General features: G+C 41.8%; 1 protein-coding gene across 1 annotated transcript in view; it reads left to right on the top strand.

Annotated features, from left to right (window-relative positions):
- The window catches only part of SVEP1 (sushi, von Willebrand factor type A, EGF and pentraxin domain containing 1), a 163960-nt gene that overhangs the window by 128126 nt on the left and 8979 nt on the right, over window positions 1–26855 (top strand). Inside the window, exons 38-45 of the mRNA XM_037035776.1 lie at window positions 856–3641; window positions 5457–5682; window positions 8463–8618; window positions 15378–15441; window positions 18501–18674; window positions 19893–20069; window positions 23128–23298; window positions 25282–25377. Coding sequence (XP_036891671.1) covers window positions 856–3641; window positions 5457–5682; window positions 8463–8618; window positions 15378–15441; window positions 18501–18674; window positions 19893–20069; window positions 23128–23298; window positions 25282–25377 — 3850 coding nt within the window. The remainder of the gene's footprint in view (window positions 1–855; window positions 3642–5456; window positions 5683–8462; window positions 8619–15377; window positions 15442–18500; window positions 18675–19892; window positions 20070–23127; window positions 23299–25281; window positions 25378–26855) is intronic.

Below are 26855 nucleotides of genomic sequence, written 5' to 3'. Positions count from 1 at the left end.
GTAAACACCAAAACTGTGGTGTTAGACAGCACGGGTGAGGTCCCCAATGGCAGTGCTGACCGGCACGCAGGCCCCCCATGCACTAAGTGAGTAAATAAATCAAATCATTATGTCCATTTACCGAGGAGTTCATTACAACAGGAAACTAGACTTCACCTCTCTCACTAACACAGACCCGTAGTAATCTTTGAAAGGCTTCACACCTAATTCATCTTTCATATCACCGAAAAGTGATTTGTTATTATACACTTATTTATTTGAATTTTGAGATCACAAGTATTAAGTATTTTGTTTGAAAGTTGAAATACGGGGTTTTTGTTTTTCTTCTTTGTGTTTTAGCAGCAATTATTTAAAAGCGTATTAAGAATGAGCACTGAACTCTGACAGTACTTTTAGAAACATAGCCGTGAAAAATATTTTACTGGCTTTTTAAGTAGTTTGCCTGTGTATGCATTTTCTTCTCTGTGATCAAAAGAACAAACTATAGCGTTGCTTTGGCCAGCAAGATTTTTTGAATTTACCAAGTAACTTACAACCTTCAATATCACTCTATTAATTTCATCCATTAATTTAGAGACTTTTACTTACCTTTTACCTACAGGCTCAGCACTGTGGTAAACATTCCTGCAGTAGCAATGACCTGATTTGACTTCCTATGGTCCTTTGAAAACTTCATTTTTTTTAAATAGCATTTGGACCTATTGGAAAAAACATAAATCCTTACTTGCGTATGTCTTAATCGGTTCATTTTAAAGTAGGCATTTTAGTTTAACTCATGTGTACTAGTCAGTGTGTTTAGTTGATTATATTGTCTGTGAAACAAATCATTCTCAATTGTCTTCTCCTGTCACGCAGCACACCACGGGCAGGATCTTTGAGAGCGAAGCGAGATACCAGTGTGACCCAGGGTACGAGCTGGTTGGAAGTCCTGTATTTGTCTGCCAAGCCAACCGCCACTGGCACAGCGACTCGCCTCTGTCATGCGCCCCTCTCCACTGTGAAAGGCCTCCCCCGATCCAGAATGGCTACGTGAAAGGAGAAAATTTTGAAGTGGGGTCCAAGGTTCAGTTTTTCTGTCACGAGGGTTATGAGCTTATTGGTGACGACTCTTGGACGTGCCAGAAATCCGGCAAGTGGGATAAGAAGCCAAACCAAAAGTGTGTGCCCGCCAAGTGCCCAGACCCACCCCTCCTGGAAAACCAGCTCGTGCTGAAGGAGCTGAGCACGGAGGTGGGCGTGGTGACGTTCACCTGCAAAGAAGGGCACGCCCTGCAGGGCCCCTCTGTCCTGAGGTGCTTGCGGTCCCAGCAGTGGAATGATTCTTTCCCCGTGTGCAAGATGGTTCTTTGCCTCCCGCCCCCGCTGATTGCCTTTGGCGTTCCTGCTCCCGCCTCCGCTCTTCATTTCGGAAGTGCTGTCCAGTACTCTTGTGTGGAGGGGTTTTTCCTAAGAGGAGAGCCCACCACCCTCTGCCAAGCTGACGGCACCTGGAGCTCTCCGCTGCCAGAGTGTGTCCCGGTGGAGTGCCCCCAACCCGAGGAAATTCCCAATGGCATCATTGACGTGCATGGCCTTGCCTACCTCAGCACGGCTCTCTATACCTGCAAGCCAGGCTTTCAGCTGCTGGGCAATACCACCATCCTTTGTGGAGAAAAGGGCCACTGGCTTGGTGGAACGCCCACGTGTAAACCCATCGAGTGTCCAAAGCCCAAGGAGATTTTGAATGGCAAATTCTCTTACAGAAACCAACACCCTGGAGAAACCATTACCTACTCTTGTGACCAAGGCTTCAAGCTCGAAGGAGCCAAAGTCTTGACCTGCTCAGAGAGAGGTGATTGGGATGCGGGTGCCCCATCTTGCAGTGCCATCCACTGCGACCCCCCAGAACCCATTGAGAATGGCTTCGTGGAAGGTGCGGATTACAGCTACGGTTCCATGGTCATCTACAGCTGCTTCCCTGGCTTCCAGATGGCGGGCCATGCCATGCACACCTGTGAAGAGTCGGGATGGTCAAGCTCCATCCCAACGTGTGTGGCCATAGACTGCGGGCTCCCTCCTCAGATTGATTTTGGAGACTATACTAAGGTCGAAGATACTCAGGGATATTTTGACCAGGAAGAAGACACGATGGAAGTTCCATACCTGACTCCTCACCCTCATCCCTATCTGGGAGAGATGGCTAAAACCTGGGAAAACTCAACTCCCGCTACACCTCCAGCGAGCTTCCTACATGGCACCACGGTTTCGTATGCCTGTCATCAAGGATATGAACTCTCGGGGAACCCCGTGCTGACCTGCCAGGAAGATGGAACGTGGAGCGGCAGTGCCCCATCCTGCATCTCAATCGAATGTGATTTGCCCGTTGCTCCTGAAAACGGCTTTTTGCATGTTACAGAGACCACCATGGGCAGTGCTGTGCAGTACAGCTGCAGAGTCGGACACATTCTAGTGGGCCCCGACATCAGGCTCTGTCTACAGAGTAAAGAGTGGAGCGGTGCTTCCCCACGCTGTGAGGCCATCGAATGCCCCCAACCAAACCCAGTTACCAATGGTGCCATCAGAGGAAACAACTACACATACCTGAGCATGGTGTTCTATGAGTGTGATCCTGGGTATGTGTTGAACGGCACTGAGAGGAGGACATGCCAAGAAAATAGAAACTGGGATGGCAGTGAGCCAATCTGCATTCCTGTGGACTGCGGTTCACCCCCAGTCTCAGCCAACGGCCAGGTGAGAGGAGATGAGCACACCTTCCAAAAGGAGGTTGAGTACGCTTGCGATGCAGGCTTCTTCCTTGAGGGAGCCGGGAGCCGCGTCTGCCTTGCCAATGGGAGTTGGAGTGGAACCACTCCCAGGTGTGTGCCTGTCCAATGTGCCACGCCCCCACTGGTGGCAAACGGGGTGATGGATGGCCTGGAGTATGGCTTTGGGAAGGAAGTGAGGTTCCACTGTCAGGAGGGCTATGTGTTGCATGGTGCCCCCAAACTCACCTGTCAGTCAGATGGGAGCTGGGACGCGGACTTTCCTCTCTGTAAACCAGTGGACTGTGGGCCTCCTCAAAACACTTCCCACGGCTTCCCTAATGGCTTGTCCTTCCATCATGGGGGGCACATCCAGTATCAGTGCTTTTCTGGTTATAAACTCCATGGAAGCCCTTCAAGGAGGTGCCTGTCTAACGGCTCTTGGAGCGGCAGCCCACCTGCCTGCCTGCCTTGCAGGTGTTTCACACCAGTCATTGAAAGTGGAACTGTCAACGGGACAGATTTTGACTGTGGGAAGGCAGCTCAGGTTCAGTGCTTCAAAGGGTTCCGGCTCCTGGGACCTTCCGAAATCACCTGTGAAGCCAATGGCCAGTGGAGCTCTGGCTTCCCACGCTGTGAACACAGGTCCTGTGGCTCTCTCCCAGCAATACCAAATGCATTCGTCAATGAGAGTGGCTCTTTGGAGGAGAGTGTGATAACCTACAGCTGCAGACCTGGGTATGCCATCCAGGGCAGTGCCAGCCTCGTGTGTACCGAGTCGGGGGTGTGGAGCCAGCCGCATCCAGTCTGCCAGCCCCTGTCCTGCGGACCCCCACCCTCTGTCGCCAATGCAGTGGCATCTGGAGAGGCACACACCTATGAAAGTAAAGTGAAACTCAGGTAAGACCACGGCTCTGAGTCTCCAAGAGATGCAGGCGAGAGAGCCGTAAAGTGAAACGGGATTGATCACAATGTAGCTAATTGGGAAGAAAACGCCATCTCTGAGCTGCTTTCCAAACACTGAAGCTTTTAACACTTGTCTTTATTCTATCCGAAATTATGTAGAAATCCATTGGTTGTAAAAATAAATTTCTGCATTTTCAAATGGTAATTCCTAATATAATTATCATAATTACCATATTCTATTGAACTTCATGACCCTCTAGATAGTTGTACTATCTCTTAAATCATAAGGCTCTTCATAAACATCATGCTAGCAAATTTCTTTATGAAATCACTGGATGATTATAGTCATACATGCAAATGTTGGGGAAATAAGGCAAAAGTTGAATACTTCAGGTAAAAATCACATACTTTCACTGATCAGTATGAATAGGGAGATCTTCGTAGGGGGACTTCCAAACAATGCTTTTGGACAAACTAAGCATTTAATACACAAACTATAGTTTTTGCTGCAAAGTTTTCTATTTAAAATGCATTATTTTAAAGATGAGAAAAAATTAAATTTATAAATTTAAAGTCTTTAATGGGATGTTTGTCACGTTCAGAGAGATCTCAATCCTCTAAATCAATTTAGATTGTGCTCCCATTCTGAAAGAATTATAAATTATCCTTCACATACTGACTTCTTAGATTTTATTTATTATTCAGTGACTCTTATTAAACATGTCTGTTGTGGGCATTTTTCACCCTACCTTTATTTTCTCTTAGTTGCATTAAGAAACAGACCCAAGGAAGGCTCATAAACAACAAAGCAATAAAGCAATGGACCACGCACTAGAAAGAAAAGCAAAAAAAAAATTCCTGGTTTTGGACATACATTCTAAAATTTCTGTTTGGCGCTGGTGTCAGATATCCTAAGTCACAATATCACCCGCTTCCCAGGACATGGCTGTGCCCTTGTGGGTTGATCACCTCGTCTTTCACATCTTCACTTGATGGCTGAGCAGGTCACTCCAAGCTTGCTGAACCTCTGAGTCCAGCTTGGCCCTTAATTTGTGAAATTAAAAAAATAAAACATATCCACCTAATAAAGGTTAGCTAGTTACATGATTTCACTCTAGAGCCAGATTCTCAGCGCTTTGGTGGCAGTTTCATCATGTACAAAATGAGAAAAAATACAGTGATAGCGCCCACTCCCAGGGTTGACTTGAGTATTAAATGAGTTAGTATTTGTGGGGCACTTAGAACAGGGACTGGAATTTAATGAGTAAACATTTGCTGAATAAATAAATGAAAAAAGTTTAAATCATAGAGTTTTAGGGCCACTTTGGAGCTTGAACAGCCACACGACTGTTACAGTGTAGTATCTAATAATCAGGATTAAATTATGTAAATTATGTAAAGGACCTAGAACAGTGATTGGCACAAAGTAGATACCCAATAAATATGAATTATGGTATATTCTTACTAGCGTCCGAGTCTGCTTTGAACTTTGTCTAGAATTTCTTATGCTGTGAGCTGTTACAGAATAAAAATGGATTCAGTAATGATACTATCCACAGTGAAGGTCAACAGTAACATTTAAAGCAACTTTAGCTTAGCTAATCCTTAAGGTCCGTAACAAAGGACTGGTCTGGCTATCATTACGTTGGTGTTTCTGCTTTGCATTGCCATCCATCTGGTGCCTGAGTCAGTGTTGAGACAGCACCAGAAAACTTTACGGAGCCTGGTAACAGCTCCTTAAATCTACAGACAGATAATTGGCCCTGTTGTCCTCTCTTTAAGGCACTTATTTTTGCTTTTCTGTGGCAGATGTCTAGAAGGTTACACGATGGATACAGATGTAGATACATTCACCTGTCAGAAAGATGGCCGTTGGTTCCCGGAGAGAATCTCCTGCAGTCCTAAAAAATGCTCTCTGCCAGCCAACACGACACGTATACTTGTTCATGGGGACGATTTCAGTGTGAACAAGCAAGTTTCTGTGTCATGCACAGAAGGCTACACCTATGAGGGGGTTAACATATCGACGTGTCAGGTAAGATTCTCTGCCTTCATCAGAGAGAGCATGTAAACGTAACTCGCCACATGTGTGTGTGTGTGTGTATCTGTGTGTGTGTGTGTGTGAGAATATCTCACATCACACAAGCAGTGTCTTCCTAACCTAAAAAGAAAGAAAAAAATGCCTCACATTTTCAGTTGTGTCAAAGGATTTGAGAAGTTTTTTGGTAGAAATATAGTAAAATATATCTTTCTTTTTAACGCTCCTGTTTTTAAATTACAAAAAATGCCAAGGATTGGTGAAAAGTGGCGACATTAGATGAAATATTAAAATACCTATAACAAGATACTCATGAAAAATTAACCACTTGGTCCTGTAGTCGACACACAGATGCTCAAAACCACGTGTATGAATAGAAAGGGGCTCCAATGATTCCAAGTATGTTCCCAGGTTTAGGAAGATCAAAGGCTGCAGAAACAGACAGAAAATTGGAGTCAGATTCTGAGTCTGCCACTTATACTTGTGTGATCTTAAGAAAGCTATTTAAAATCTCTGGGCTTCGGTTTCCTTATTAGAAAAAAATGGGCAGTCACGCCTATCTGACGTGGTTCGTGGTTGGTGTGAACAACTGTGCAAATAATGAGGGCAGGAGCCTAGCTCAGCACCATTGACAGCCAACCTCCCTAGACATTCCCTTCTCCTGGTTTCCATCAGTTGCGCCAAAGAAAGAAAAATAAATGAGCCATCGATATGGTCTTCTTTTGCTGGAGTTTGGGGTGGAGGGGCGGTGGCGAGAGCTGAGGAGGAGGAGTGCTACATGGTGTAGAACGGCTTTTATGTTCATCGTGCCTTTGAACTTCATCTCAAATATTGTTAGGCTCTGTGATGCGACCTTATATTCCCCCAACTTGTTTTTGTTTTTTATATATCTCTTATTGAAAGGATTACGTTATGTGATGCAGTAAAGTGTCTGGTATATGGCTGTCAGGGACTCAAGAACTATTTCCTTCTCCTTCCACTTTCCCATTTATAAATTATGCGTCCTCAGTGATTGGTTGCTGCCAAACCTAACAGCAGTGACATCACAGGGAGCAGGTCAGATGGCCGTCAAAGTTGCTCTCAAAATTGGTGCTGTTCCAGATGTTCCATTTTAGGTGTAGAGATGCAGCTGTTTGAGAGGAAACTTCTTCAAAGACTTTGAGCTTTTTAAAACAAGCAAAGTCCCAGCATACTCACGGGACTCAACTCAGTGGCCTCCCAAAGCTTCTCCAGGTTGGATGTGGACGATGGGGTGGCTCCTCATATGCCCCAAAGGACCCTGCCATGCAGGTGTCTACACTCGGGTTTTTTTTTTAATCAATAATTTATTTTTGACAGTCCTCATTACTTTCTCCACACGTAGTATGGCCCGTAACCTTCACTCAACTGAGTTTTGGTTTAGTTTTTGGTCTGAATAGACCTTTGTAAATGTTTAAATGTATAAATTGTGTAAAACCATGTTCAGTGTCTATAAATATTTTATTGTCATATAACACGATCTTATGGTTCATAAAACAAGTAAATGAGAAGATCAATACAAATTCTGAAAAATGAATACTAACAGATGATGAGCTCTTCCTGAAATTAAGACATTTTACAGAATTAAAAAACTCCGACCGGGGTGGTATTTGTGTAAAATTAGGTGAAAGGAAAATTTAACAGAAGAAATGAATCAAAAGTAAATTCTGATAAAGGAGTCATCACAAAGCAGTAGAGATAGAAGTAATTAATAAACAATTTATTCTGATGCAATTAAGTAACCATTAGGGGGGAAAATTAACATATACCAAAATAAATTCTAGCTATTGCAAAAGAAAACAATATTATATAATTTTTAAAAGTTATTAAAATACCTAGAATGATTTATTCTAAAATATATATCAATTGAAGCAATATTTATAGTATGAAAATGAGATATAGTTTATATTTCCAACATTAGGAGAATGGTTGACTATATGCAGGCATAGATATGTGAAATTACTTCTGGCTCATATGTAGAATTGAGACTTTGCCTCCAGTCCTGTTTTAGGTGGTTATTCAACTCATGGCCTATTTCCTCAAAGAAGACAAAAATATTAGCAAGGGAATAACAGTCAAGGCAAATATCTGTGTGTACTTCACTCTACCCAGATAGAGGGCCGAGAAATGTTAGTTCTAGCTATGATGGTAGGGGAATAAAGTAAATCTGAATATATATATATATATATATATATATATATATATATACACACACACACACACACACACACACATATATATATATATATATAATGTGACCCACACCAAAATATGTAATAAACTGTTTTCAAGTATTTGAGTTGGAATGCAGAAAAGAAAGCCATATTTTTAAACTTTGAGTGGTGTGCCTAAAAATTGCTATTTCTCATAAACTTCAAAATACAAAATTTTGTGAAATATAAGAATACATTGGTATGTTATAGAATATTTGTATTATCTACCCAGTCCTCATGCATTATAGTAAAAACATACTTCTTGGTGTTACTGGAGTTTCAATAGATTTTATTAGGAAGAAAATGCTGCTTTTGCATGTTTAAGAAATGTCCAAAATCATTTAGCAGTGACTGTGAAGGCCATATAATAATTAACATGGTTTTAAGGCCACAGATTAATAAGTAGCAGAAGTAGGACCAAATTCTACAACAGGTTCTTTTGACTATCGTTTTGGTGATTTTTCTGCTATACAATCAATATTTACAGATTTCTTCACTCATATAATTTAACTCCTAAATGTAACTTATAATTTATTTCTTGCTTAGCTTGGTGGCACCTGGGAGCCACCGATTTCTGAGGCATCCTGCAGTCCAGTCTCTTGTGGGAAACCTGAGAGTCCACAGCACGGATTCGTGGTTGGCAGTGCCTACAGCTTCGGAAGCACGGTGACTTATCAGTGCGAGCCTGGTTACAAATTAGACGTAAGTGAACAAACTGTTCAACCAGAAGTCGTTTGCATTTCCAATCTACTCGGAACATTTTTAGTATTGGTATTGATTTACTTCACTGATTTTGGCCGTAAAGTATTATTTTATACTTAGTTACTTTTTGCCCTAATTCTGTACAAGAAATATTTAATGTGACTTACAACTTTAAAAAGCAAAACAAGCGAGCAAGATAGAACCGGAGCCATGGAAAATAAGAAAGAACCAACAGTAACCAGAGGTGGGCGGGAGAAGGGAAAGAAGGACCATCGAGGAACATGTATGAAGGACCCATGGACAAAGACAGTGCAGGGGATCGACAGGAGGAGGTGGGGTGGGTAGGGCACAGGAGAATAAGGGGGGGGGGAATGGGGACAACTGTAACTGAACAACAATTTTCAAAAAGTAAAATAAGTCTTGAATTAAAAAAACTCAAAGCCACAAAAAGGAAAAAGTTAGTATGCGAACTATAAGACTGATACTGTTACTTCCTTTGGCCCTGTGAGGCTGTGTTTCAGCTTCCTGTTAGTCATGCTCTCAAACAAAGTGGTCTGCCTGTCACGATGGAGCAGGGACCTTAGGGATTTAGGTATGAGAAGCTAGGATTTCCTCAAGCAGTGGGCTCAAACACCTAGTCGGGTTCTTGACTGAGATGCCAGGTTCCCATGGCAGATCTGGCCTGAAAGATTTCACAGCCGTTCTAACCAAATGCCCAGTGAGCTGGTCTGTAACATTACATTGCCATCAGTACCCTGATGTGTGGCTCACTCAGTTGGGCATCTTCCCCAAAAAGCAAAAGGTCGCCAGTTCGATTCCCAGTCAGGGCACATGCCTGGGTGGTGGGTTTGGTCCTGGGTTTGGGCGCATACCAGAGGGCAGCCAATTGATGTTTCTGACATTAATGTTTCCCTCCCTCTCCCTTCTCCTCTCTCTAAAAATAAATAAATAAAAATTTTAAATTAAAAAAAAAGCTCATCAGCAGCACTGAGGTCTCCCTATTTACTTTGACAGAAACACTGCAGTCAATTTTGCTGAAAGCATAGTGATATCAAACTTGGAAATTTAAGAAATCTGTGTTAATGTTGTCATATGGTTTCTCAGGAAACTCTTCTTCCCTGTTTATATTGGTAGAGTGGTATTCAAAGGCAGCTTTTGCAGAAGTCGTCACTGCCAGTGGTCTATGATATTTGTATAGTGCATGCCACTTTGTGACCACAAAATCAAAGACTTGTTATAAAATAGGCCCATGACTGCTGGAACTAGACTGATATGGATCTTGTTCAAATTCTTCAGAAGATTAAAAAAAAATAAAAGAAAGAGCAATAATATGACAGTCGATTGCAGTTGGAAAGTTTTCCTGCTTTTGAAACCCAGTTGTTCTTTCTGTAAGAGTACCAGTCTTGCAATTTGTTAAGAAAAAAACAGTGGACTAAGATCTAAACAAATGTGTAGAAAACAGATGGGTCATTAAATTTGAGGAAGAAGACAGTTTGCCATGAAAATTTTTGGAAATGCCCTGGTGTGAGCTGCAAAATTGAGAGAGGGGCAACAGCAATGGCTGTCCCTGCAAGCTACGTCTTAGAATTACCTGAGAAGCTTTTAAAAAGTACATTAATGTCCAATTGCTTGCAGAAATAACTGGTTCCAGGTCTGGGACAAGAAATGCCAAAGATTAGCCTAGAATATCTTGTCCCTGGAGACAGGACAGAACCTATCAGAGGCCCCATGTTAAGACTGAGGGCCCACCTGGACAAGGTTCCCGCAGGCCAAAAAGAGATCACATCAGCATCAATAAGAACAGTAATGACAACAGACTGAAACTCATCAAAAGGGTCACGCATGGTACTACACTTCTAATAATGCTAAAAAAATTGCTTGGTAACTTTAGAGGATGCTCATGGCAAACTCATTATTTTGAAAACAAACAACAAAAAAAAGAAAAATTGCCTTTTTTCAAGGCCACTGAGACTGCTAGACAACAAAATAGAAGCAAAGGGGAAATTCCCCTTTATAGAATTATCCCAGGTAATAAATTGTAGAATAGAAATCCCAGAACTTGCGGCTTAGATAAATTAAGGCTGTCATCGTCACAGCTATTAAAGTCAGAAAGGAAAAAAGAGGCCACCAGACTCCTGAAGGATAAACGCACCATTTGAAAAAGTTTTGCCCAAAAGAGAAAAATTGAGTTTGAATCTTACCCCGCCTCTGAATCCCACAGCTGGTGTCAGAGGCAAAGGAGAATGTGACGTGACACCATAATGAAGCAACCAGGGAAACTGCTAGCTGTGGAAGTACCTGCTAATGAGCCAGTCTTCTGTTTTCTGAAACAAATAAATTGGCAGGGTAAGAGGAGAGGAAAAAGAGAAGCAACCTATAGATTGAAAGAAGCGTGTAAGAAATACATAAACCACATGGACTTCCTTTGGTCCAGATTTAAGTGAATTGTAGCAAGACAATTTATGCAACAATTGGAAATTTGAGCACATTGAATATTTTGGTACTATTCATGAGTCATTACTTTATGATATAGTGGTGTTATTGTGTTCATAATTTTTAAGAGCTCTTCTATTTTAGAGATGCATACTGAAATTATTATTATTAAATGACTTAACGTCTAGGATTTGCTTCGAAATAAGGTGGGGCGTAAATTAGACAAGGTTGGCCGTGAGTCCGTTGTGTAAGCTGGGTGACGGTACATGGAAGTATGTTACACTGTTCTTTTTACTGTAATATTCTTCACATGCTTGACTTTTTCCATAAGACATGGTTTTCAAAATGCAAGTGACTGTTCTCAACCCAGACTAATTCATTCATGTCTTTGTTGGGTGGACCTAGGGCAGTAGCATCTTATTTAAATTTCCCCAGTGAATGTTTAACCAGGACTGAGAACCACTAATCTGAGACATTTCTGTGTTTTACAAAGTGTGGTCCAAGAGCCATTTGCTTGAGAATCATCTGGAAGTTGTTTAAAGCAGTGTATATTCCTAGGCCAGGACCTTCTGAATCAAACAGGACTTGGGGACTGGTGTTTTTAACAAGTACCCTAGATACCAAAGGTCAGTGGAAGGGACAGTGGGTGAGGACAGGGACTTGTCCTGGCAGCTCTCTGGTACAGCGTCTGCTCTCTCGCTGCCTAAAAATTGTCTGGGAACTGACCAAACCTCTCTGAGCCTCTGCTTTGTCCTGTCTGTGGTAGAAATGCAATGACCTCCTTCGCAAAGTTACCGCAAGGGCCGAAGAGGAAATGAAGTGGGAAGCATCGCCTTTTATGCATCGTCTGAGTTCATTATATGGCAGTTATTATTATCACTTCCAGTATTTGTATTATTGCCAAAATCAGACAGAGCAAGTCAGACAACTAATGTAAACCATGGTCATTTTTTCTACTATGTAAATAAGTTGTCATTTATGTGTAAGGTACACAACTTTTTTGAGCTGTCTAAACCTCAAAAATTTTACTGCACATGCAGTCTTTCTAGAATGAAAATGACTATGGGCAACTGGGGAATAAATGAAAATCGAGACCTCAAAAATAGGGTAGTCGTGATATAAAACCATTGCTAGTGAGCCATAAGTGGCTGCTATGATTCTTAAACTTAATACAACCATCTAACCTAATTGTTGATTAAGCAGATACATTAGGTCAAAAATAATAATTTAATGCTAATCTATATCTAAAACTCCAGCTTAATTCATCAAAAACAAGGTATGTACAGAAACAGAGAAAAAGAAAGAAGGAAAAGCATGATAAAATTTATAACTTACTGAGAAGGGAGCCAGCTAACAGATGGTGTTTGATTTTTTTTTACATCAGTAGTTACAGAAAATAGATTTTATTTGAGTGTTTACTGGCATTAAGATCAGCATAGTCAAAGCAGAATATTATTATTGAAATCATTAGACGAGAGAGAACAAGGAAAAATAGTACTGGGGAAAATATTAAGCTATTAATTGAAATTGACTCGTTGAGTATAGTCTATTCTGGAAGAACCCACATAGTTGGGGGGTTAGTGACTTTTAGGACTTGCCATATACTTCCCCAAAATTAATAAAAAATAATTCACAAACTAGAATGGTATATTTTCTTGTATATATATATAAGTATATACACCTAGAAAAGTTATAGCAGATATTAATGGTGTTTATCTCTGGATGAAGAATCACAGAAAACTTTCCATTTTCCAAACTTTCTCTAATGAATTCATGTTGGCTTTTCAATAAGAATAAAATAAGGAATATGTACTTTAAGGTATATTTTAATTTTATAGAAGGAATTATTTTCTTGGAAAGTCAGGACAATATGCTTCCATCTAAGTCAATGGAATTTTAACAGGTAAAGATTTATCAGTAATTAATCTGAAAGCTCAGAGAAAACACCTTTGAATAGATGAGTAAGGGAGAAAGGCATCAGTCAATCCAGGTATTAATCTAAGTAAAGCGATAGGCTCTTTCAGACATCTTGCTAATTTAGGAACAAGTTCAAGATGATATATCCAAGATGCAAATTAAAACTACAATGAGATACCACTTTACACCGGTGAGAATGGCTATCATAAATAAAGCAATAAACAACAAATGTTGGAGAGGGTGTGGGGAAAAGGGGACTCTGGTCCACTGTTGGTGGGATTGCAGACTGGTACAACCATTATGGAAAACAGTATGGAATTTTCTCAGAAAACTAAAATTGGACTTGCCTTTTGACCCAGCAATTCCACTGCTAGGATTGTATCCTAAGAACCCTAAAACACCAATCCCAAAGAACCTATGCACCCCAATGTTCATAGCAGCACAATTTACAATAGCCAAGAGTTGGAAGCAACCTAGGTGCCCGTCAGTAAATGAATGGATCAAAAAACTATGGTACATATACACAATGGAATTTTATGCTGCAGAAAGAAAGAAGGAGCTCCTACCTTTTGCAACATCATGGATGGAACTGGAAAGCATTATGCTGAGTGAAATAAGCCAGGTGTTGAAGGACAAATACCATATGATCTCACCTCTAACAGGAAGCTAAACAACAAAACAAACAAGCAAGCAAAATATAACCAAAGACACTGACATAGAGAACAGGCTGACAGTGACCAGAGGGGAGAGGGGAGGGAATTTCAGGGGAAATAAGGGAGGGATTTAGAGGAACCTATATAAAGGATACATGGACAACAACTGAGAAGGGTGGAAATGGGAGGGAGGGGGGAGAATGGGGGGTGGGATGGGATGGGAGTAATAGACAGAAAACTGTACTTGAAAAATAATTAAATAAAATAGAATGGCTTTTTAAAAAAAATAAAATAAAATAAAAAAGATGATATATCCAAGGGCTCCTAATGATGAAAAACATGTGACAGAATTTACATGCTGAAGTTTGTATATTTGACTTAGAGTCAAGCCCCTTAATACATTACTTGAAACCTGATGTTTTTCTAATACATAATGTCACAAAATGTTATTTATCTTGTTTATTATTTACATATTAGGAATTTAAAGCATGAAAAAGGATTATCATTAGGAACACTGATGATTACCATAAAAGATAAGCAAGAAAGAAAGAAGAGCCCTGGCTGGTGTAGCTCAGTGGATCGAGTGCAGGCCTGCGAACCAAAGGGTCACTGGTTTGATTCCCAGTCAGGGCACATGCCTGGGTTGCGGGCCCAGTCCCCAGTGGGGGTCATGTGAGAGGCAACCACACATTGATGTTTCTCTCCCTCTCTTTCTCCTCCATTCCCCTCTCTCTATAAATAAGAAAAAGAAATAAAATATTTATTTAAAAAAGAAAGAAGGAAGAACCAAAAATGTAAAGTTTTAACCCAGAATCAAAGAATAGTGATATAGTAGCCTATAGTAGCTACACGGGCAAACAGTCTGTTTGGCCCCCTAGGGTAATGGAATATTTAAAACATAATGTATGTTCAGTATCATAATTATGAACACATTTTCAAGTAAATTATTTTCAGTTTACTCTATTTCACAAGGCAGGGAAATAGATTTTGAAAAAATTTTATCTAAAATACTTAAAATTTTAAATGCTTGAGCCCTTAATAGTGTAAGTTTATCTAGGATAAATTACATTGTTGAAAAATGCAATCCTAAGCCCTGGCTGGTTTGGCTCAATGGACTGAGTGCAGGCCTGTGAACCAGAGGATTGCAGTTCGATTCCCAGTCAGGGCACATGCCTGGGTTGCAGGTCAGTTCCCAGCAGGGACTCATGACAGGCAACCATACATTGATATTTTTCTCCTTTTCTCCTTCCCTTCCCCTCTAAAGATAAATAAATAAAAACCTAAAATAAAAAAAATTTTAATGCAATTTTCATACCAATAAAATATGTTGGCATGTTTCATGTTCAAGGGTGTAAGATAAAGAATTTTATTCTTTGCTGTACCTCTCAGGCATTAAAACATAGATTCAACTCAAAATATGTTTAAAATGTACTAAGCAAATATACCCATTTCACACGTCAAACACATTCTCCCATCTTAACCGTGGGCTGTAACTAGTTGTCATTTAAACAGAAAGCGAAACAAAGTGTGTGCCTTAATTACACTGGTCAGCCAGGGTATGAATTTCAAAGAAATTGGATGAAAACCTTCTTGCAAATCTAAACCTGCCTCTTCAACCACCTTTACTTAATAAATTTATTCAGCATTCCAATGCCCAGAGATTCAAGTTCACGGCTATGATGGCTTTGCATTCCCTTGCTGTCTTTTCATTGTAGACGTCCAATCTCGTCAATGACTCTTTTCCATTGGTTCACAGGGCCACGCCGAGCGTTTCTGTCAGGAGAACGGGCAGTGGAGTGGAGGGGTAGCGACGTGCAAAAGTAAGTCAAGTAGCACTTCACAGCCCCCAAAATGATACTGGGGACAGAGTAACAGTGTGACTATCGTGTCTTTATAAATCAATTTTGTAATTTAAAAATTTGATTCTGGACTTTTACTGCAGGACACCCAGCCACTGGGAGGGTCAAAAACTGTAGTTGAGATTAATAATTACATGCGAAGAGAGCACAAGATGACCAGCTCTGGAATGGCAAACACTTTGTTTAGAAAGTAGTTAATTACTGAGTTTATTTGCATTTTGTGTTCCCCCGCAAATAATTATAAATTAGAAAGCAGATCTTTTTGGCTTTTGGTAGCAGTACTGACCCATACTGACATCTTCTTAAAGTGATGTTGGCTCATGTGTCAAATAAATGAGTGTTCACATTTTTGTGGAATTTTAGGTGAACTCATTTTATGAAAAGAGTCGAGTATATTCAGCCAGATGTGAGTTAATTCACATGACTTTATTCCAGTATATGGCCCATAGGTGTCCTCCGCCAAAAGGCAGTGTGTTTCTAGAAATCCATCGATGTGGAAAGCATTTAAATATTTTTTTTTAATAATCCTGGGGGATCATCAAAATTTCAAACTAAAAAGGGCCTTTTAAATAATCTAGTCTAAGCAACCTTTCAGGTGATCTAGCTGGACCAGATGGGACTACATCAAGATGAGTAAGATTTATTCATCTTGCTAAATAAGTAAAAGGGGGCTAGGAGAGGCAAGGTGACCTGCCCGGTATCATAAATTAATTTGGTGGCACAGTTGTCACCGGGACTCTAAGTACTTGAATCATCTGGGGTAGATTAACCAGTTGGTTACATGTATATAGAAATCTCAAGTCTTTTAAGAAATATTATATGGTTAAAACTCAGTGGAGGACATATGACCTTTTGGTTCTCAAAGAGTTGTATAAATATTATATAGAAAAATATTTTTAAAAAACATTGAGTAACATCTGAAGTCACAGAAGGGCATCACTGGGCATTCCTGATAAGAGCATTTTTATCCCAACTGTATAGGATCAAAGAGTGTGTGTGTGTGTGTGTGTGTGTGTGTGTGTGTGTGTGTGGAGGGAGGAGAACAGGGACTGAAAAGGAAACGAGTGTGCCTGCCCGGGAAATGGGAAGGAAAGGTTTCAATTTGCAGCAGGTTTAAATCAAACTACAATGTCAGAGGTCACTATCACTTCTCTCTCTGAAATGCAAGATGATAATACAGAGCTGTACTTGAATCCTATTATTTTCTGTGGTTTTCTTTTTCTTTTTGTTTCTAATTGTTAAATAAGTGATACGAGTTCTTTGCAAAAGTATTAAAAGCACAAATAGCAAAAAGAAAAAATAGTTTTAATCCTACTTTTGATATACTGTATTGTGTGGGTTTTTTTTCCTAGGCATATAAATACAAATATTTTGGGGGAAAAATAATGCTCACACTAAGCATCCTGATTTGAAAGATCCTTATATAATAGTTATTAAGCTATTAAATACATTGCTACCTGTATCCATCAGATTTCAGGGAAGCCTGTTCAAGTGAGAAGGATTCCCAGGCTGGTGCTCCTCAAAGGGCGGCCCCAGGGCCAGCAGCCGCAATGGTACCCGGGATCCTGCTAGAAATGCAGAACCTCAGGCCACACCCCAATCCCACCAATTCAACATCGCTATTTTAGCAAGGTCCCTAGATGATTCCTTCGCACATTACAGTTTGAGAAGCAGTGCCATGGGCCTATGGTTTCTAGCCTTCTGCACATTGGAATACCCTGGGGAGCTTTGGAAAATCCCTTGACCGGTCTGCATCCTGTATCAGTTAGGTCAGACCTCTGAGGGTGGGACCCCACGTGGCTATGGTTTTAAAGCCCAGGAGATTCCAGGTACAGCCACTGTTCACACCCATGGCTCCAGTACTCCCCAGGCTTTAAGAAGCCCAGAGAAGTCAGCTAGCATCTCACCTAGTGGCTCTCAATTCTGAGTGAGCGTTAGAATCATTTGGGGAACTTTTCAAAAAAATACCAAAAGCGCGGCCACAATAGAGGTTCTTACTCATTAGGTCTGGGACAGGGCCCTTGGCATAGAACTTCCGAAGAACTGTAATGTGCAGCCCAGGCTGAGAATCACTGGTCTAGACCACCCCTCTGCCCTCTCCAAGCTCATAAAATTAAGGCTCAAACCCATTTTTTCAGATTCTAGAAAGGACGGTCCTGCTGTCCTTCTGCCTGCCCCTGTCGGTAATGTTTCTCACGAGTGCACAGCCATGATCTGTAACGACACGGAAACTTGCCATCAGTGTGTGGGGTCTAGACCCATGGGAGGCGCAGAAAGTGTTCCTTACCTGAATTTCCAGCTGGGCCTGCGACTCCCTTGTTCTTCATCCTTTCCTATTATATTTCCCCTTCTGATAATTTCACCTTTTATCTCTCTTTCCACGCAGTATACCCTTGATCTAATTATTTCACCGCATTTTTTCCTCCACTGTGAAATGAGATAATGTCAGAGTTGTTGTAAGGATGTAGATGTAGCCAAAAAAACAAACAAAAAAACAGCACCCAGTTAAATTTAAACTTCAGATTAAAAACAATTCTTAATCTAAATACCCCATGCAATATTTGGAGCATACTTATTCTAAATTTTTCTTTGCCATTTAACTGATACCCAGATTTAACTGGATAGTCCGTATTTTATCTGGTCAACCGTAGGTGTAAGAAATAAATTTGATAAAGTCTGGAAACTTCTTGGCCATGGAAAACACAAATGAGAATTCCTTTGTTTTAACCCCCTGCCCATCCAAACCCCCAGCTCTGTTAACAACAAAAGGTGGCAACATCCATAAAGACAGCTAGAGTCAGCTGGGAAAAAATAGCAATCTTTGCCTGCCTGCATGTATCACTGTAAAACTTATGCATGCTGGGGGGTTTTCTCCTTCAAAGGATATCATTGTGCTTCACACATGAGTAGGCTAGAATATTTTTATAGGGTCCATTGAGTACCTTTAGGAGTCATAGCAGAAGGAGGAAAGAGAATTGGGTGAAGCATTTAACACGAGGCATTTTTCTTCTACTTTCCAGAGACCGGTTGTGAGGTCCCCCTTGTGTTCCTGAATGGGAGAGCAGAGGTCCGAAACACCACCGCTGGGCCCAGCGTGCTGTACTCCTGCAACAGGGGCTACAGCCTGGAAGGGTCGCCCGAGGCGCGTTGCACGGAACTCGGGGCCTGGAGCCACCCAGCCCCTCACTGCAAACGTGTGTGTTGACTTTGAGAGAGGCTGCTTTAGTCAGGGTCATGACTAGTCCCCCAACTGTCTAAAATGTGGAGGAGGGCGCTCCTCTGATAGATGATATTGGCCCAGAGAGAGCCATCTGTGTGTATCCAAACCAAATACTATGCGGTCTTTTACACACCTACTTGTATTGTCTAAAATATCTCAGCTGAGAATCAGCTTTTGTCAGCTTCCTTGGCTGAATACGAGTGTAAGGCGCTAAGGGAAACTGCAACTTAATGAAAAAGATTTGACATAAATGGATGTATAATGCATTCGGGGCTGTGAAATGGGTGAAGGAAGAAAATATGTTTAATGTTCAATATTTATAAGTATGTATTAAATAGAGTACATGAAGGTAATTAGCTATAACCACTGGCATGAAAACCATATTCATGAGCAAGGTTTCAACTGAGAGGGCTCTGGTTACTGTTGAAGGGTTGTAATGCAGTGGCTGGGCCTACAGGACTCAGCTGGGGACCTCCTCCCTCACAGAGACGTCCTTTGAAAATCAAAAGCATTGTAATTGCTTGAAATATGTGTTGATGCACGTGTCACACACTTGCAGTAAAAAATCCTTCCACTGTCACCTCCTGTGTTTCCTGCAGACCTGGAAAAAGGAACCATTTTTGTCTGTAAGACTGGCAAAGTCTGCAGTTTAGATTCTGATACGCTGTGTCTGGCACTGTGTGTGTAAGGTCATTTGTGCTCAGCTCACTTCGGTCAGGTGCGCCTGATGACCCTCTGGCTCACCCTGCTCAGCGATGCTCAGTCAAAGGAAGTCAAGTGACAGTGGAAGCATTTACTCCATGTTCTCAAATATTCTTCAAACGTTAAGGGGATGTTTGGTACACTGCTTGGTTTCTAGCATGGCTTTTGTTTGCTGGATGCTGATCAAAAAGCAGTCTAAAACCTGCCATAGGCCGTGAGCAGACATTGAACTTGCCTCTTAGAGGGTGAGGACCCTGTGTTAGTGGTTGAATAACGTGGTGCTTTCAGACCTTATCTAATTTGATCCTCCCAAACATTTTCATGGGGATGCCAAACAAGTCTGTGTTTAATGTTTGAAGTTTTATCCTTTTAAGACTCATATTATTGTCACTTAGAAGCCAGCTCCCACAGGGCTCACCGTCTGCCTTCCAAGAAATAAAGGAGGAGAAGAGAGACAACATCAGTAAACGTTTTCTTTTCTTTTTAACAGCAAATCCATGCCCTGTCCCTTTCGTCATCCCCGAGAATGCTCTGCTTTCTGAAAAGGAGTTTTACGTTGGCCAGAATGTGTCTATCCAGTGCAGAGAAGGCTTCCTGCTCCAGGGCCAAGGTGTCATCACCTGCAACCCGGACGAGACGTGGACGCGGACGAGCGCCAGATGCGAAAGTAAGCCGGCTGGTGGAATCCAGTTTAACTGCCTTAGTTCAGAATTTGTGAGGCTGTTTTCAGTCAGGTCACTTTATTGCAAATGTTTCGGTCTCTGCCTTATCCTGCGTATGAGCTTCTATGTTGATAGCTGGAAAAATTCTTTCAAAAGACCTTTGAATTCCAAACATTAAAAGAAAAGTTTCCACAGCCAGGCTAAAACCTACCTGACCAGGATGCACTGAACCGATTTTTGAGATGTGTTCTTCTGAGATTAAATCTTTTATTGTTAAATCTAAAATACAGGGTTTTCTCCACATTGTCAAATCCCCAAGCTATCTTTTCATCAGCTATGAGTGCTCTGCAATACAAAAATTATTCCACAGTGGTCCTCAAACTGGAGCCTGCTGAGAAGCACCTAGAGGGCTTCTTGAGAACAGATTGCTGCCCCTTGGCCCCCAGGGGCCTCGAGTTCCTGGTTCAGTAGGTCTGGGATGAGGCCTGAGGGTTTGCATTTCTCACCAGTCCCCAGGTGGAGCTGATGGTGGAGCTGCAGGTGCTGGACCCACAATTTGAGAAGCTCGGGGCCGGCTCCATGTTGATGTACAACATGCAGTCTGTCGCATCTTTCACTGCCCCCTTACAACTCTTGACAGTCTCTGCACTTAGGGCATCTCCCCTGCCCAACGTCCTGCCCTCTACCTTCCTCGTAGTTCAAGGTAGTTCCCTCTACAGCAATCAGTTCACAAATGTTCAGAGTCCAACCAGACGCAAGACACTGGGCTGCGTAGTATAAGAACCTATCATGCCTGCAATGGCCTCCCTCTTTGGGACACTTGCCCTCCAGTTAAGGAGATAAGAAATGTGGGTACAAAGGTCACAGGAAGTATAGACCCAGAGGAGACCTGGCTTTGAATTCTATCCTCAAAACCTTCTACCTCTAAATGTATGCTAGTTCCCTAACTTCTCTGAGCCTCAGGGTTCTCGTGTCAAGTCACAGTAGCAGTGCCTACCTTACAGGTTTTGTTCTGAAGAATAAGTGAATTTATATATATTAGCAATATCTGCTTACAGTAAGAGACACACCAGTGGCACAAGTCCTTGAATGTCCCACTGGCAGCCTCCTGTGGCATTAGAATTTTTAAGGTACTCCAGGAAAGTGTATTGCAAGAGGCCCGATTCTGCCCCCGTGTCTTCACATTGGTCAGTCAGGGCACGGGAGGAAAGAGCGGGAGAGCCGAGCATGTAATGCCCTTTCGGTGCGTGCTTCATTGTCCCCCAGTGTCCTTGAGAGGATCAGGGTTGCCTTGGCAAGGAGACCATGTCTGCTACTGTTGGTTATCCACCGTCTCTTTCTGTATTTTCTATGAGACCGGAAGTCTTTGGCTTGGAACAAAATGTCTTCCCTGAAGAACCTAAGCAGCCACTTTGCTCATTCTTTTCACCTCCTCCTGTTACGTAGTCGTACAAATCAAGGATTAAAATTTAATGTCCGTGAGAATCGTGCAGGGAAACTGTGTAAGATGCAGCCTCATTAGCTAGAAAATGCAGAAATTTGCGTTTTTAATAAGAAGCCACAGTGATCCCCAGGTGGGTGGTCTGAAGTCCTCGCGTTGATAACCACTCGTGTATAGACCTCCCATGCGCTCTCCGAGACCTTGCTGCAAGCTGCGCTCCCCCAGCCTGCAAGCTCCTTCTCTCCCATCCACTCAGACTCTACAGCCCAGTCCAAAAGTCACTCTCACTGCAATTCAGACCCTTGTAATCCTAAGCGCAATTGTTATATTCAACTTAGTCATCGTAATTTATGTTACATTACCCATGTACATTCAATAACTAATTCAAACTAGTTACTCATGTTTCCTATGACACAGTTTCTGATACGCAGTAGACGTTAATACATATTTGATAGCCAGCTGGTTGAATTAATACTTTCATCCACCTGGGAAGGAAAAAACTTAAAAAGATGGGACAAATTGATCATCCCCTCTGAAAAGTTCTGAACAGCGTCATGACCACTAAGTGACCTCCAGGAGCCAGTTCACAAAGATGCATTTGAGTGAGACTTACGCAGACTAAATAGTGATGAGAGTCCTGACTGCAGTCCAGTCCTGGTCTTGTGAGCCACCCCAGGGCAGCTCTAGTTCTCGCAAGGCTTCTCATAAAATTCTCAAAGCAAAATCAGTTATAAACATTTTTATTGAACTATACAATACATGTTGCATTTAAAAGATAGGATTATCATTCAATCTAACACATTCCAAAAGCAGAGAGTCATTGCTTTATGGTCCTGAAACGAGGGAAGCTAATATGAAGCCTTGAATGTTACAAACCTCATCCAGGACTGGAAACTTAGTATCTGTTGGCGAGACAATGTTCATTCATTTGCTCATTTTTCAAATGTGTATCGAGCACCTGTCGCATGTCTGGCACTATTGTGGGCACTAATAAAACAGCCCTGGTGAAATATGCAGTACCGCAATTAATGATTTTTATTCTAAAATAAGGGACGGCAAGTAATCCTCATGCTTTTCTTTTTTCTTCTAATTCGATAAGTGACCAGCATCGAAGTTACCTTGCAGCCATGTTGTTGGTGAATTACGAGACCTTATTCTTGGTCTGCTACAGATGCCATGAGTAGGAAACAACTCAGCTTCAACTTTGAAACAGACAAAACACACTTGATCTTGCACATCAAATTTTTCTAGACAGCAGTGATTTATGCTTTTAATTCCTAGCATCTCTTAAGCATTTATAGGTGAAAAGGTTGCCTATATATATATACATATATATACATATATACATTTACATTTATAGGTGAAAAGGTTGCCTATATATATATATACATATATATACATATACATATATATATACAGGCTATATATGTGTGTGTACATATACATATATATGTACATATATACATATATATTTGCACATATATGTACATATATATATATATATTTGCTCTTTAAATTAATTCAGTCTTAGAGATGAGACTGTGTTCTTTTACATCCATGCACTGGGATACTAGCACAGGCTAAGTTGTTGTTTGTTTGTTTGTTTGTTTGTTTTCCTACAGAAATCTCATGCGGTCCACCAAGTCATGTACAAAACGCAATTGCTCGAGGTGTCCATTATCAGTACGGGGACATGATCACCTACTCGTGTTACAGCGGGTACATGCTGGAGGGTTCCTTCAGGAGTGTCTGCCTGGAGAGTGGAAACTGGACGTCGCCTCCTGTGTGCAGAGGTAAGGAAACATTTGAATGGTTATTTCTTAGTGAACCCGCAGGGAAAGGCACAGGGAAGTCTGGTGTGGACAACCACTAGTACGCATGCTATTTCATTTTTCTTTGTCTTTAAATTTTAACACCTACATCATTTCCCTTAACTTTGTGGGTTTGCATTTTGAAAGCTTGCACGCAGTGCTCTGGCCCAGCGCACAGCCCCTTCCTGAGCCAATCATGGCTCCTCAGACAAGTCTTCTCTCCCAGTCTTGGGAGTGTTCTCAGCTGCTAAGGGGAACTATGTCACGGCTGGACCATGAGGGCACCTCTTGGACACTCAGATGTTTTAGCACAGATTTCAGTTCTACCCACGCATCTTAGGCAGGTCCCAGACCCCTGGGGGCTGGAGCAGCCTGCCAACAGGCAGAGTGTAAAACAAGAGGGACCCGGCGGCCCCAGGGAAGCACCACCCTACCCCCATGATCGCCTTGGCTACGCTGGGGTTGGCGGCCAGCACTCCATGTTCACAAGGGCACTGCTGTCTCTACTTGCTGGATGGAATTTTCAAACCCAAGGATGACTTCCGTGTGTGCGTTCAATAAAATCTTGGGATAATAAAGAGGTTCTAGGCTTGAAATTCTGCAAAATGGAAAGAGATGGATAATGAGGCATTCTAGTATGGCCTTCTGAAACTTACACTTCACTGATAATTATTTCACAAATTATAATAACTGTCCCATTCATTCTACAAATACTTACTGAAAGTCAGAAACTATGCTAGTGAAGAAGACAGACGTCTCCAAGGAACTAAGAGAATAATCAAGTTGTCGGATGGGCCATCCACGTGGCCCCACGAGCAATGGTCAGATGTGGATTTGGGCTGAAAACGCCAGAGTCTTTCATGACTTTGGGGACAGGGAGAACTAAGGTAGTCTGCTGAGCCTCAAAAGTGGCAAAGGTTATTGCAGGACAGAGGAGATTCATTGTCTGGGAGCAACAGTGAGCTAAGAGATCACCAGCACAGGAGACAGAAGAAATTGCAGCCTTCTCCTAAGAGGGCACCTGAAGAGGTGGTGTCCTCAAGGGCTAGCCCAGGTTTCAGTTAAAGTGAGTGAAATGGAGGTCGCGTGGCAGTGGTTTGCTCTTGGCTCTTCTCCTGATGTAAGAGAGCGAGAGGCAGTAGCAGCGGCAAAGGGCCCGTTAAGTGTACTGGTCATCAAAGGCCACCTCTGGGAGGGTGTTGACTAACCTTCTGAATGGGGCACCCACCTGGTCCAGCCCAAAAGGGACCATTCTTTGTATAAACTGCCCTTTCCCCTCCTGCCCCGAGTCCCTACATTGCCAAAGCCTCAATATCCGTCCTCTCAGGAAGACCCAGTCTTGGTCGTGGCCCTCCTGGGCCCCTCGTGGTCACCCCCAACCAGACCCTGAGATTCGGTTTTGTTTCTCTTTCTTTTTTTTTTCATTTAATTATTGTTCAAGTACAGTTTTCTGTCTTTTACTCCCATCCCAGCCCACCCCCCTCCCAGTGCTCCTCACCTCTCTCCCATTTCTACCCCCTTAATTGTTGTCCATGTGTCCTTTATACTAGTTCCTGTAAATCCGTCCCCTTTTTACCCTGAAATTCCCTCCCCTCATCCCTCTACTTTCTGGTCACTGTCCCCCTGTTCTGTATTTCAGTATCTTTGGTTATATTTTGCTTGCTTATTTATTTTGTTTAGCTTCCTGTTAAAGGTGAGATCATATGGTATTTGTCTTTCAACACCTGGCTTATTTCACTCAGCATAATGCTTTCCAGTTCCATCCATGATGTTGCAAAGGGTAGGAGCTCCTTCTTTCTTTCTGCTGCATAGAATTCCATTGTGTATATGTACCATAGTTTTTTGGTCAATTCATTTACTGTTTCTCTTTCTTAAAGCTTAAGCAATATGACTGAGCAATCCTATTTTATGACACCCACCCTTCCGTAATTCCTTAGATGTATGACCATCCCGCCTCTTTTACAGCTGTCTGCCGATTCCCATGTCAGAACGGAGGCATCTGCCAACGCCCAAATGCTTGTTCCTGTCCAGATGGCTGGATGGGGCGCCTCTGTGAAGAACGTGAGTCTGTCCTCAAATCTCACTTTGAGTCCTGATCATTTGCCTGGAAGCTGCCAAGTGCGAGTTGCTAGGGTCTGACTTTACTGGCAGCAGGAGTTCATTTGCTTATCCTCTAGGAGGCCAGAGCAAGCAGCTCGGGCTGATCTGTGTATGTCGGTCAATTACAGGAGATAATAGAATAGATCCACCAAAGCCCTCTCCATGTGCCTCCTGCACAGGTTTCTCAGGATCTTCTCGGAAAGGAGCTTGTAGTAAAGGCTTTCCCAGCTTCGGTCTCCCCTCATCTCAAGTCCATTCATGTCCTGTGCCATGTGTTGCTATAGCTGTAAATTCATTCCGTTGCCTGACATTGTACTTTACAGCTCGCCATGCGCTCTTTCTCAGTGTTTCCAATGAAGGGAATACAGAAACTGGGCACTCCTATCTCTACACAAATTAATATACATTAATGTAGTATTAATAATGTATACGAATATATTGTCTATATATTAATGTTGATTAATTATATAAATTTATGTATTAATGTTAATAAATTGATGTATTGAATGTAAACTAATATGGAATTTTGGTTCTCATATAATAATACATTTCAAGTTGAACTGCCAGGAGACTGTGAATAAGTGGTTTTAAATGTTTTTTTAAATGTCTAAACCACACTTTTAAAAAGTACATTGAAAATAAAATGATCCCACCGTTCTTTGGGAGTGGCATTGGGAATAAAACGATCTCACATTTCTTTGGGAGCAGCGTACATAAATCACGCTGACCCATAATGTGGTGGCCATTGGTCTACAGCGGTTTTTTCTAAGGTCAGACATTTTATGAGATCTAAAACTATTTTAAGTTGTAACTATTTTAACTAATCTAGAAAGGAAAATATAAGATGGCAATAAGTTCAGGCCACTGACAACTCACTGAATCAAGTATTCTCATGGTGATGAAGAAAGAAGAATATAAAACAGAAAACTGTACTTGAATAAGAATTAAATAAAAAATAAAAAAATAAAAAGAAATTACATTTTTCCTTCCTCTTTTCCCCAATCACTCCTTCCCACTTAGGGCTGGCATGCTTGACCTGCTGTAATGGCAAAGGTCCAAAAACTCGGGGACATTTACTGCTAACAACCAGCCCTGCTTAGCTCGCCAAGCGTGTGCCTGCCCTTGCAGATTAGACCAGGGCAGCCCAGGCTTTAGTGTGCACGCAGGTCATCTGGGAGATGTTGTTAAATGCAGACTCTGATCGTGACCTGAGACTTTGCATTTCTAGCCAACTCTGAGGTAATGCCAATGTTTTGGTTTGAGAACCACGCTTTGAGTAGCAAGCCAAGAGGCAGTCTCACTTCTTTCAGACAGACTTATGCCTCTTTAAACCGCTCAGTAATTTCTAGTCGGAGGAATGCTTACCACGGAGAGTGTAGGAGAGGCCTGATTCAATCACCATCAGGCCTCAGCACCTAGGAAATAAAGAGTGAGTTTTC

Source organism: Sturnira hondurensis, unplaced genomic scaffold (assembly GCF_014824575.4).
Source record: "Sturnira hondurensis isolate 20B ecotype Veracruz unplaced genomic scaffold, ASM1482457v3 Scaffold0022566, whole genome shotgun sequence".
In the NCBI taxonomy this organism is placed as follows: domain Eukaryota; kingdom Metazoa; phylum Chordata; class Mammalia; order Chiroptera; family Phyllostomidae; genus Sturnira; species Sturnira hondurensis.
This window is presented reverse-complemented; position numbering and strand designations above follow the sequence as displayed.